Source organism: Phalacrocorax aristotelis, chromosome 2 (assembly GCF_949628215.1).
Source record: "Phalacrocorax aristotelis chromosome 2, bGulAri2.1, whole genome shotgun sequence".
Taxonomy (NCBI): domain Eukaryota; kingdom Metazoa; phylum Chordata; class Aves; order Suliformes; family Phalacrocoracidae; genus Phalacrocorax; species Phalacrocorax aristotelis.
In genome coordinates this window covers 63,449,877-63,462,177 of record NC_134277.1, presented here as the reverse complement: position 1 = coordinate 63,462,177, position 12,301 = coordinate 63,449,877, and the positions used below count along the sequence as shown (strand labels likewise).

At 44.2% G+C, this 12,301-nt stretch overlaps 1 protein-coding gene across 1 annotated transcript in view; it reads right to left on the bottom strand.

The window, feature by feature from the left end:
• TGFBR1 (transforming growth factor beta receptor 1) overlaps window positions 1-1,528 on the bottom strand; it is a 33,319-nt gene extending 31,791 nt beyond the window's left edge. The window contains exon 1 of the mRNA XM_075083837.1: window positions 1,369-1,528. Coding sequence (XP_074939938.1) covers window positions 1,369-1,447 — 79 coding nt within the window. The 5' untranslated portion in view covers window positions 1,448-1,528. The remainder of the gene's footprint in view (window positions 1-1,368) is intronic.
• Between the last annotated feature and the right edge of the window lie 10,773 nt (window positions 1,529-12,301).

Genomic DNA, 12,301 nt, shown 5'->3' with positions numbered 1-12,301 from the left:
TCCTCTTTAAAACCCAAAGCAATATACAATCCACCTACAGAAGAATTTAGGAAGCAGATTTTGTCTATAATCTAACTTGCTACAAATGAAACTCAAACCTTAACCAATTAGAGTAAGGTGTCTGTAACATTTATACACCCCAGTAGGGCATATGGTTCAAACTGCAGAACAAAATAGTCTTAAAAAAAGTAAACACCAAAACCAAAAAGCACACCACAAAACAGAAAAATAAAAGAAAAATATGAATTTCTTGCATTTCTGAACGCTATTGAGGACTCCTGCTTCATGCATTAGCTCTGCAGCAGCACAGCTCCGATACCACCCCTCTCCTACAAGAGAGCACAGGTGCAGAAGGCTGGAGGAACAAAACCGTTTTACTGTACAATATTCACCACAAATTTCGTTCCCGCAGGGTCTGGCCCTCACAGAGCACGCAGGTTAGCCGTTTGCGTGTAGCCGAAAGCTCGCCTACCCAGCTCACGGCGACACTAGCTCTCAGAAGAGGCGCTGCCAGCAGACCACAATGTGGCGTGTAACGGAGCGAAGCCACCTGACGTAGGAGTCAAGGGAGTCTTTTACCTTCGCTACGTGGAACATTCAACACGTATCTCCACCAGCCGACGCCGCTCGTCCCTCCGCCCCCGCGGCACCGTTCGCGGGCGCCCTCGGGAGCCGCCGAAGGACGGCGGCTTCTCCGCGGGCCAGTGCCGAAGCCGGCGCGCCCCGGGGCGGGCAGGCCCCCTCCCCGGGCCGGCAGCTCTCCCCGGCTACTCCGCCCACCCGCCCGGAGGGAGGGTGCCCCACCACGGATAACAAACTCGCCTCGGCGGGCCGCGGCCGCCCACACCCGCGTGGGAAAGGAGCCCACGGCGGGGGGGGGGGGGGAGGGGCCGGCGGGCTCAAGGGACCGGGGGCGCAGGAAAGTTACGGCGGGCGGGCGGACGCCACCCGGGGCGCCCCTTCGCGGGAGCGAGACGGGCACTGGCGGCGGGGGTACTGCGGGTGTCACGGAGAGCCGCCGCGGGTACCGCCACCGCCCCCCCCCCCCCCAGCGCCAGCCACCGCCCCCCCCCCCCCCCCCAGCGCCAGCCACCGCCCCTCCTCGCCCGGCCGCCCCACCCCTCCCAACGAGCCGCCGCTGTGCTCGGCCAACAAAGGGACGAGCAGTCCCCGGGCTCCTGCAGGCTCGGACACCGGGGTGGGGGTGGGGGGGTGAGGGGGGCAGGCGACTCCGCCCCAGCCGGCCCCTCCGCCATGTTGTTGAAAGGAACCGACGGGGACCCGCAGCCCTCCGCCGCCCTCCTCCCCCCCTCCCCAGGCACCACCTCACCCGCTTCCTCCTCTCCCCCCGGGCACGCGTGCACTCACCCGCCGCCCCGGGGCACAGCAGCGCGGCCGCCGCCAGGCACAGCAGGGCCCAGGGCCGCCGAGCGGCCGCCGCCGTCATGGTCCGGTCCCGAAGCCGCCGAGCCAGGGCGCGCCAGGATTCCGCCTCGCGACCCCCCTCCCCTCCCCGCCCCTGCCCCTCCCCCCCCCTCCCTCCCGCCCGAGAGAGAAACAGAACGGCGCTCGCGCTGCCTGCGCCTCCCGGCCCGCTCCTGCCGCTAATGTAACTGACGCAGCGGCGGCCCCTGATTGGCCGCTCTCCCCCCGCCCGCCGCTCCTCTCCCGCCCCGCCCCGCCCCGCCCCGCCCCGCTCCGCCCCCGCCCCCCGGCAGCTGCTGGGAGCCCCAACAACAACAGGCGTCTGGAGGGCGCGACCGGAGCGGCCGGGGGGCGGGGCTGGGCGGTGATTGGCGGCGGGGCGGCCTCGCCTCGCCTCGCCGCGCCGCCGGGCCGGTCCGGAGGAAGAGGTGGTGGAGGAGGAGGGCGGCGGCGGCGGCGGTGGCGGGGGGTGGGAGGCCGGCGGCGCAGCGCAGCGCGGCTCGGTGAGGTACTCGGGTGGCGGGAGGCGCTGCCGGCAGGCACCGGAGTTTCTCCCCGAAAAAGGGGAGAGGCCGGGCGGCCGCGGAGCGCCCAGGCGTGTGGCTGAGGCGCCGCCGCGGCTTTCGGGGAGGGTCCCATCGGCCGGCCCGGGCGGCGCCCCTCGCCCCCGAGGCTCGGCGGCTGTGAGGTGCGGGGCCGCAGTGGCAGCGACGGCCCTGGAGGGAGAGGCGGGGGGTGGGTCCGGCAGCCCTTGGGTTTTCCCGGGAGAGGGGGAGAAGCCGCGGTAGCGGAGGAATTGCTCCTCTGTGGATGGGAGACGGTACTAGGAGAAGCGTGCAGAGCTCTTTCGTTGCTCGCTGCGATGCTTCTCCGTCACGTGGGCTGTCGGGTGGGTTGTAGATGCAACACACAAACACTCTGACAGCTTATTCACTGCTAACATACCAGCTGGCGTGCGCACGAGGCAGCTCAGCCTTCCTGCCGCTAGCCCTGCAGCCGGCTTCCAGCTCGGGAGCGAAGGACGTGTCTTCCCGCAGCACGAAGCGCTGCAGGGCTGAGCCGACAAGTGTTAGTACCGTGCGAGGAGAGACCCGTGCTCGTCCCCGTGCGCAGCTCCCCGCTCGCTTCACAGCCTGCGCATTCGCCGCGCGTGACTGGAGGCGTTAACCGGGAATCAGAAGCGAACTTGCACAGTCCAGATAGCTGTCTGAGGTTCTGCTTAATCTTACAAGCTGTGGCAGCTAGGATCCACCCTGTGGAGAAAATTACCGTGACTGAGATCGTTACTGTCATCCACAGCTTTATTAACTTTTGCATGGGTGGCAGGGAAGGAGGAAAGGCTCTCTTCTTCCCTTTTGGGATCAGGTAATCACTCTCCCAGCAGTTACCTGCTTGCTCTGGGGATCTGCCTGCCTCCTCCATCTGTCCGTCCCCCTCCCCGGTTCTGGCTCCATTACTTGGCCGTTTTGTCTAGACCCTGAATCAGTTCAGAGACCTCAAGTTCGGCAAATGCTTTTATACCACTTTTGTTCCTCGTTTTGCTCGCTGTGTGACCCTCCAATCATAGGACAAGGCATGAAGGTCACAGGTGCTTTCCCACTTGTTACCTGTAGTCATTCTTGCAGGCGTCATGCGCTGTCTCTGCCAGATGGTGACCTCCCAGTTCACGGCATTAACCTCCACCCTCCTCGGTGCCACATTCACTTCCATGTCACACTGATGTCCTGTCTCGTTTTTACTTGCAATTGTTCAGCCAACATGGCCTTCATTGAAAGGCTTGTTTCTCCTAGTGTACAGTTCACCTGGGTAAGAATGTTGATAATATAACTGTTCAAAGTGAGGTAAATTTTTATTGATTCATTCTCTTTCCCTTTCTCTCTGGTGATCAGGTTCATATATAAACAGACCCTAGTTGTATTTTCTCTTGCAAAATAATATTTTAATGACAGATGTCCTTTCGTGACAGATGTTGGACCAGACATCTGGAGTTGATACAGATTCATGCTATAATGAACTACTGAAGTTGACAATACCAGGCAAACATGTTCTCTTAGGTATCCATACGTAGAAATACTTAAAGGGCTGATCTTCAAGTAATATACTAGCATCAAAAAGAAATACTGAAGTGCTGTTAAAATTGTTTAAATCATGAGGTACTGTTAAAATTACTCAAATTGCGAGACACCTTTTAAATTCATGTAGAGCACTGAAACCTTAAGAAAATTGTATGCTTAGGGAAAAAAAAATCCACAATTCATTTCCCCATCACAGGTCTTCTGGATTTAAGGATGGGCCACAGACACTATATGAAGGAAGGCAGGAAACAGGAAGCAGAACATGGTGAAGGTTTTCTTTCAGGACTCACAGTTCAGTCCTACAGGGAGCATTCTGAATTAGCATCCTGAGTAATGCTTGGCTACCAGCCATAGAAAGAATAAACTAAGTCAGTAACTTGCAGGTAACAGTGCACCAGCTAAGGTGTTTTCAGGTCACTTTCAAGTTGTGAACAGTGCCACCACAAATAAAATATTTTGCCAGGCCTCACCCTTCTTTCATCACATCCATGAGGTGAAGACCACTAGTGAAGAAATACCTACAATTGTGTCATCCCCTGTCCTGATCACTGCGTGATCTGTGCCTATAATCTTGTGTACCACATTAGATTCAAAAGCCAAAGTAAACTTGGGGCAGAAGCAGCAACTGCAGAGCTACTGAAATGGCTCCTGTGTGTCCAGAATCACCCATTTTTTTGCCCTGCCTCTATTGCATGTTTCCAGATTCTTAGGACAGCACCTTCTGGGCTTGATTAAGGTGGGGTATAAGAACTTCTGATCATGATACAGAGTCTTGATGTTAAAAGGGCTCTGGTGGACAATTGGATCTTGTTCTCATTGGAGGGTCACTGACTGTGAAGGTCAGTGCCTGCACCTTCCCTCATTAGCTCCCCCTTCTTACTGTAATATTCATCCCTGTGTTTTTCCATCATCTTTCTCCCACTATTACTTCTGCAGTCAATTATCTTATTCCAATATATTGGTGTTCCTGTTCCTTCATGTGAGCTTCATAACTGCTGGTAGCACAGGCAGCGAGGTTTGCTGGTGTGCTAAAGACAGGCCTCTCTGTCTTTAGGAGGGTTATGTAAGAGTTACTTAGGTTTACTTGTTGAGTTGCACAGTACTTCATGTTACATGTTCTGTTTGATAATTAATAAAATCTGTCTTTTTTTTTGCTGTACAAGATGGAGCAGTTAGATAAAAAAATACAAAGTATAAATGATAGCCTGAGAAGATTTAAATCATTGGTTTCTCCCCATGTCTGCACCGAGGGCCAATCCAAAGAAAATGAGGAGATCTTACTTATGACTGCCCCTAGTTACATTCATTCTTAAATATGCTAGTTAGGCAAATGGCCATGACACAGTCAGCAAACAGTTTCCAAGATACGCCTATCTGTAAAATCACATTTTATTTAGGAAGACAATAACTCTTCTGCGATTTCAGAGTTTTCAAAATGGTGATAATTGCTTGGCCATTTTCTGCCCAAATGACATGAAAAAAACAATTTCACCCTACAAATTTGCCAAGATCAATAGAAAGCAACTCCTCACCATTGTATGTTTATGACATTTTAACTGGATGTATTAAACATTGTTCTTCAGCATTTAATGTGAGGGAATCCTTCAAACCACTCCTTACCTACTTTAATACATCTTTGTTTTCACAGTGCTTACTGAGAATGGAAATAGTGTAGTCAGTGGAAATATATTTAGTAGAATGGGCAAGAAAAACATTTTGCCTTGCCTCATTTATGTCATAAATTAATGAATTTCCACCATTCCAATTATAGAAAGATGCAACAAATTTAATCTTTTTTTTAAATGCAAGATAGACTGCAAAGCAAGACAACATAGAAAATCCAAATTATTTGGCTTCATGAGATCTGTTTAGATCATCAAAATGGTTGAACCTGTTTTAAAAATCCTTGCTTTTTAGGCTGAGCAAAGCAGGTTATTTTACAGGGGATATCTGCAATTTAAACACAGGTTAATTTCTTGCTTCTGTACAAGAATATGAAATTTATACACATATGCAGCACCCACAGGTAGAGAGGATGAAATAATTAATCTTTACTTAGTGCTAGTTTTATTTCTTGCAGTAATTATTGTCAGTTTCTGAATGTTTCTTCTGCTTTCTTTCTGGAAGATGGAAAGCAGAATATTTGTGGCTGCATGAAAGGTTCAAACAGAACTCTGTAATGCAAAGAACCCACTTACCAAGAAACTACATAAAGCATTAAAATATAACCAGTTTTGAAAAGGGACAAGTGGTGAGATAGAAAAATTATACAAAATTAATTGTTCTATAGTGTTAGTCAACTTAGTGTTCTTAGTCCACTAAGATCAAGGATCTTAGCTTGAACGCAATCTTATTGCATTGTAAGCTGATTTACTTAATAAAATGGGCACTAATAAATACAGGTTTTTTAGCTTTTAAAGTAAAAATGTATGGAAGGAAATGTTATTATTGGTGATCACTAAAAGCTTTATTAGTGTTTCAGTGTAAGAGATAAGTGATTCAATGTATCAGGGTAATAAAGAATTCTAATGAATCTTTCTCTCAGCAGGAAAATATGCACAGTTAGCGCAAGAGGAAATAAAGGTGTTGCAAAACTTCACTTGCTGTTTTTACAGTTTTCTCTCCATGGTAATTAGCTAAATTTTATGCTTTTTTAAGAACTATTCAGTGCATCATGACATTTACAAATTACGTTCACCAAGGATCTCAGCAAGAGGAAAAATACTGAATGTGTAACATTTACCAAAACAACAGAATAAGCTGTTTTCAAAAAAAAAATCACCAACACCCAAACTAAAAAACACCTGCCTCCATGCCCCAGTCCTTGCTTTTCCCAAGCAGTTTTATTCAAGCTAGGACAGAAGGGATCAAAGTGCTTATAAGCGTGTGGTTTCTATAACCAAGAAAATCAGAGAGTTTAGCAAAGATCTGTGATCTTGCTGAATCAGAGACAAGCAAAAGAAAACACTTTTTGGAAGTCACTGCTTTATAAAATGCTCAGAATTACTCATTTTATAACCTTTATAAACATTGCCCAATTTGCCTCATGAGTGCTCCCAAAACTAAATACAGTGAGATCTTAGTTATTCAAAACCCCATTAATCATCTCTGTTAACAGAAGTCCAGTTAAAGCTTAAGACATATGAAACCCTTTTGTCTTTAAATTCACTGTCAGTGAAACACACCAGGTCCGTGTCTCGGAGTTACAAATTGGGCAGCCCAGCAATACACCGCATCAGCATGCAGCTGCTTGATCCCTCCAGCTAACACTCTCCTTGTTATACAGCTAATAGTTTTGTGGATACATCATAGTGTTGTAAGTTCCTACTCTGCAGTGAAGCAGATCTCGATGACAGTTTTGTGCTGCTGCTGTTCAACTCCCCAAACTTAGTGTTTCATTCCAGCTTGTAGAGTCCCATCAGCTGCTGAGCTTGTTTCCTACACATATGATATCCAGCTTCATTTGAAATCAGGTATGAATGTATTCGAAGAGCAGTGCTGATTGTAAGTCTCATTAAAGAGAGGTCTAATTTATGCTGAAAGCAGGGAAGAAGTTTATAGTCCAAGACATGTTGCTAAACACAGAAGTGACTAAGACGACTGGTTAGTTTAGGGAGGGGTTGCCAGAAGCAAAGAGGCTGACATCAACGAGGTCTGGAAATGACTTTCGACTGTACGTCATTATCTATTTGAAGGCTTTGTATTGCTATAGCAACCCTGAAATTGCACGAGTATCTCACCTATGACTACAGTGGAGGATAGATGCATTAAAGTAGCTTGCCTTTAATTAAGGATACTTTTCTATGGAAGTACAGCTTTTACCTGCTTGAACACTACTCCTTGTACCAAGTTGATGGTGCAAGTAATAATTTATATCATTCTGCGTTTCAAGAAAGGTCAGTTTCCTTCTACACTGAAACCAGTTTTGAGATTGGACTCAGTTTAGACTTGAGTTGGGAAGGAGCAACATATGTAACTCACCAAAAGCTAATGCCTCTTTAGCAATGCCATGATCATGAGGCTGTCCTATTGCAGACCGCTCTGTACCAATTAGCAGGTAGGCGTCCCGTGTTTTTGACAAACTTGACCTCTGCTTCCATGGAAATAGGGCTAATTACAAGAAATTTCTTAGAGCTGGAAGTGGGTATTGTGGTGATTACCTACTAAGACCCCGGAGCATTACATTTGGGCATCTAGATGCCAACTTGGATTAAATATCAGTCATCCTTAAAAAAGAAATGAGTTTTTTAATAAAACTTTTGCTCTGTCATTAGAATAACATTTTGTTCAGTTAAGTGTAAAGCCACAATAGTAAAAAAAAAAGAAAATAACACAACTTCAGTAATGATAGTTCCTGACACTGATTTATTAACCCTGCAAACTGGGAATGAGAGACGAGAGAGTTGCTTCTGTAGTGTGCTGTGGGAATTTCCTGTTCTGCTGCAGCTTTTCTAGACTTCCTGCATGTTCTCCAGACACTCATTCTTCAGTGCTTGTGACTGTATATTACCTGAAGTGATAACATCAAATTTTCTATAGCAGTTCAGGTTCTGCCTGGTTGTTTCAAAACCCTGTTTCTGTAGTCTCTAGCAGTGTTTTGTGTAAGTTTTCACTTGTTGTTTTGCAAAGAATAGCTAAAATTCACTCTAAAGGTGTTGTACTTTGCACAGTCCAAGAATTTTATATGGAGATTTTCAGTAGTGTTCTAAAAAGGTGTTTTTTTCCTTTAAATCAGATAATGGAGTTTGTACCTACTCAGGAATAAGAATTAAAGAGAAAAATAGACTAAAGATCTATTTGAATAAGATGGCAAATTATTCAGTGAAAAGAGAGATGGTGGAAATCAATTGTAGAATGTTGTTCTTTACCAGTTCTTGAGTTTCTAACTTTTCTCCAAGAATATGTAATTTTGAGATCGTTTAAGCCCTTCGTTATTTCTCCATTTCCAAGTGACATTATTAACAGGGAAGACTTCTGTCACTTGACCTATAAAAAAATAATAATTCATGCTTTTTAAATTTCTGCATTAGTATGCGAATTCTCCCGAACAACATTTGCTGGTTGCAACTAATAAGAACTTACTTCATTCTGTTTTTCTACAGAGATAATGTTCCATCAGCCATATCCCTTAAATGTAATGCCAAGGGTTGACTTTTATCCAAGAAGTCTTATTAGGCTGGATACTAGATTGCTGAAGAACTGTCTCTGTTGAGAATTTAAGAATGTAGCAAGAATGCTGGTACTAAAATACAGCTAGCATAAGGCTAAAATAAAAGCATAAGGCTTGAAGAACACAGGATGAAAAAGTTGTGAGAGGCTATGGAGATGGCTCTCATCTCTCAATTTCATTTAGGAATGTCTAGGGATGTACAAAACTGTTTTGTGTATTGAAAAACTACTTCATCCATGCCAGAATCCACTTGGAAGAATGTATTTTTAAATTGTGACCTTAGTAAACAAACTTTTGAAGCAAGATTTTTTTTTAAAGCCAGTAACAACTACAATATCCTCACACAAGAAACTGAATGTTCTTGTTAATGAATCTGGAATATTTTGTTGGTAGAGAGTAACCATTCTTGTTTTTTGCTTTCTGTTCTATCTTCAGGCATTTTTCCAGGCTGGGTCTTCTTTTTCTAAGTGGGGTTGATGACCACTGATTATTGAGGTCCTAGTAACTGTATACAAAACCAGACTAAGCAAACATTTAGTTCCTGTGTCTTTGGAAATGGAAATACTCCTGTCTATGCATGTATGTGGTGCAAAAGACTAATGATTACATTATAACGTGCATTCTTGTGAACGTCTGGTGAGCTCTGTCTAAAAAAAAAGTGTTAATTGTTTTTATCTTTGATGGTTAACAAATTATTGAACGATTTTGTCTTTCCTCCTGATGTAACTTCAGTTCTGACTCGAACATTGTCTCAAATATTACTGCATTTGCAACAGTACTGCTTTCAAAAGCTTAACTATCCTGCTTCCAAACAGTATGAAATATTAACTATGATGGCTTGGAAGAGTGCCAGTTGATAAGATAAAGTGAGAAAAAACCCAAGGAGTTGCAATTAGGAATGACCTTCTATTGATACACAGTTTAAGTTTTTTTCATAAGTTGTTTTTTTTTTAACAAGGCTTAAGATTCTGACTTTCAAAATGTAAAAAAAATAAACCATTCCTATCATGTTCTTCATATCTGTTTTCCTTGCCAGTGACAACCTCAATTGGTAAGTTCCTCAGGTAACACTCTCCTCAAGTGTCCATGAAAGTAGGTGGGTCTTACAGCACATAATTAAATAAATAAGCTCAAGTCAGGGAGAAAAAAGCCTTTTTGATGGGAGGTCCTCACAGATGACTGCTGGTATCCATTTTTGGTCAGTTAATGGGGTTTTTTTGCTAGTATTCAATCTCGTGGGAATGTTGTTTAAAAGCTTTTCAGAATTTCCTAGTACATAAAGATAACATTTGATTCATACCTCTGATTTTGTCTACTAATAAAGCTTCAAATTTCTCCTGAAGTCATGAGTCATTTCTGTTTTCATTTTAAAAATTCAGCACTGCAACAGCACAGCACAGTCATAGACCTAGCAAGCGTCATACAGGTTTCCTGGCACTCAGTTTTTTGCTTGCCTGCATCTGGTAAAATATTTCTAATATATTTCACAGGGAAAAGGCTTTTTCATGTATCTTTTAAATTAAGAGCCAAGTCATGTGGGATTTCTAGTTTATCCTCCATTGCTTGTTTCTGCCGATATTTGTGAGCAGTTCGCAGATCCCCTTTGGTGACTGACAGAATAGTGAAGCAATCGTGCCACACTGAGCTGGGCTGTGAGCAGAACCCTGAGCACTGATGTCTGGGCGCTGGCTATCCAACTAGCGAAGCCAAATCAATACACAGTCCTTGCTGTACCCAGGTCATTTTGCTACTAGAACAAATGCCAGAATCTGGACACCAAATGTTCTCCAACTTCACAAATTGCTCTGTATTCCTCCAGCAAAAGTAACTGTGTGCTGTTTTCTGGGGGGCAGCACACAAATCACCAGCCTCCTTCAGCCCAGTCACCTCCATTAATTTCTGAATAGGTTAGGTTCAAATTTAAGTGACTGTGCAAGAAGGAAGATGTGGAAAAAAAATTCCCATTCTAGTATATCATACAGTTTCTCTGCATACTTGTGAGGAAGCGAGATCTGCTAAATTGTACCTCAGTATAGGACTGCTGTCTTAGCTTATTAACACTAAAGGAAAGGTATATGATGTGAGCAGAAAATATGAAAGAGTTTCAAAATAATGTGTCCTGAAGCAGAACATTTCTCTATCACATGAATATTAATGGACAAATGTGTCATTTTTCATTTCATATGAAGATGTTTCAGTGGTGATCGCTGCTGCAGATTGCCAACCTTTAGCATCTCCATCCAATAATGTAGACCTATTGATTTGCTGCTCTTCACTTAATGTCCTTTAGTTTGATGATATCTTTTTGCTAAGATGACGCCTGTATCTGAAGAAGATAACACCCCTAGCGGATTTGTACCAGTAACTCCCCATCCCTTCTTGGTACTCAGAAAAAAGTAGCTGTCCTCTCTGGGGACCATCTTGCTTCTGTGGCACGTTACAACCCACTGGCAAGAGCAGATAATAATTTGGACTTTGGAAGCTGAGAATTCATTTCTGGTCTCTGAAACAGGACTAGTTTTTACAAATTGTGAAATAGTGAATACTGCTGTACCGTAGTCATTCTTTCCTATGACAATTCATTAAGAACTACACCTAAAAGCCAGGCTGTATCAAATCTGTTAACTTATTTTTATACTTCTGATAGTGAATGTTAACTGCTGTTAAACTATGCAGAGACTACCATGAACCACAAAAACAGGAAATGCGAGAGGAAGTTGACACTAAGAAGTAAATACTTTAAGTCTGAGAGGATGTTTAAATTTTTTGCCACTGCCGTCATCACAAGTGTTTCCTATTCCTGAAATCAAGAAGGATCACGAGTCAAAACTGAAATTAAAGAGATACTATCCAGTCAAACATGACCGCTGTTTTGCATCTGCTTAAATCAAGGTTCTAGATAACCGACATATCCCAGAACTTTGGCAATAGTAGTGCTGCAAATGCTTTCATCACACCTGCCTGACCAAACTGCCTATTGTCGGTGGTGTTTAAAGGTGACCATGGCCAAAAAATCAGGAGAAATGCATCACTTCCTAACTTAAAGACAGGATAAAATGAAGGAAAAAAACCCTAGCTTTTTAAATGAATGTCAAGAAAATGTCCGTCATGGACATTGGAAATGATGGTAGTAAGAAAATATATTTGATCTAATGAATCACAGAAGATGGGAACAGAAAAGTCTTCACTGGCAAGGAGATCTTTTCAGTTTAACTAACTAGTTATGGGATTAATTTTGTCAAAGTTAATGAATGTATTACAGGACAGAAAATGAAGAGCTCAATAAATGTTCAATATTCACTAGGGCAAAAGATTAGAGTATCTCTGAGTATCATTCTGTTTTATAAAGTTTAGTTTTATAGAGAAGGTTACTCCTTTTGTAGCTATAATTGAAGTCATTAGAAGTCCAGTCTGTCATGCTCTTAGTTTTCAGAAGAACAGATTTTCTTGAGAAGCTGAATGCTTTATCTTTTTCCAGGATACAGTTTTTCTTAGAACTTTGCTAAAGGTCAAAGAACTGTGTAAGTATTACATTTTGAAGAGCAGCTGTGGCTTTTTTTTTTTTTAAATGCAGTTTTAGTTCCTAATTGAATCAACTCTCAAAAATGGATTGGCCTACAAGCACACCAGA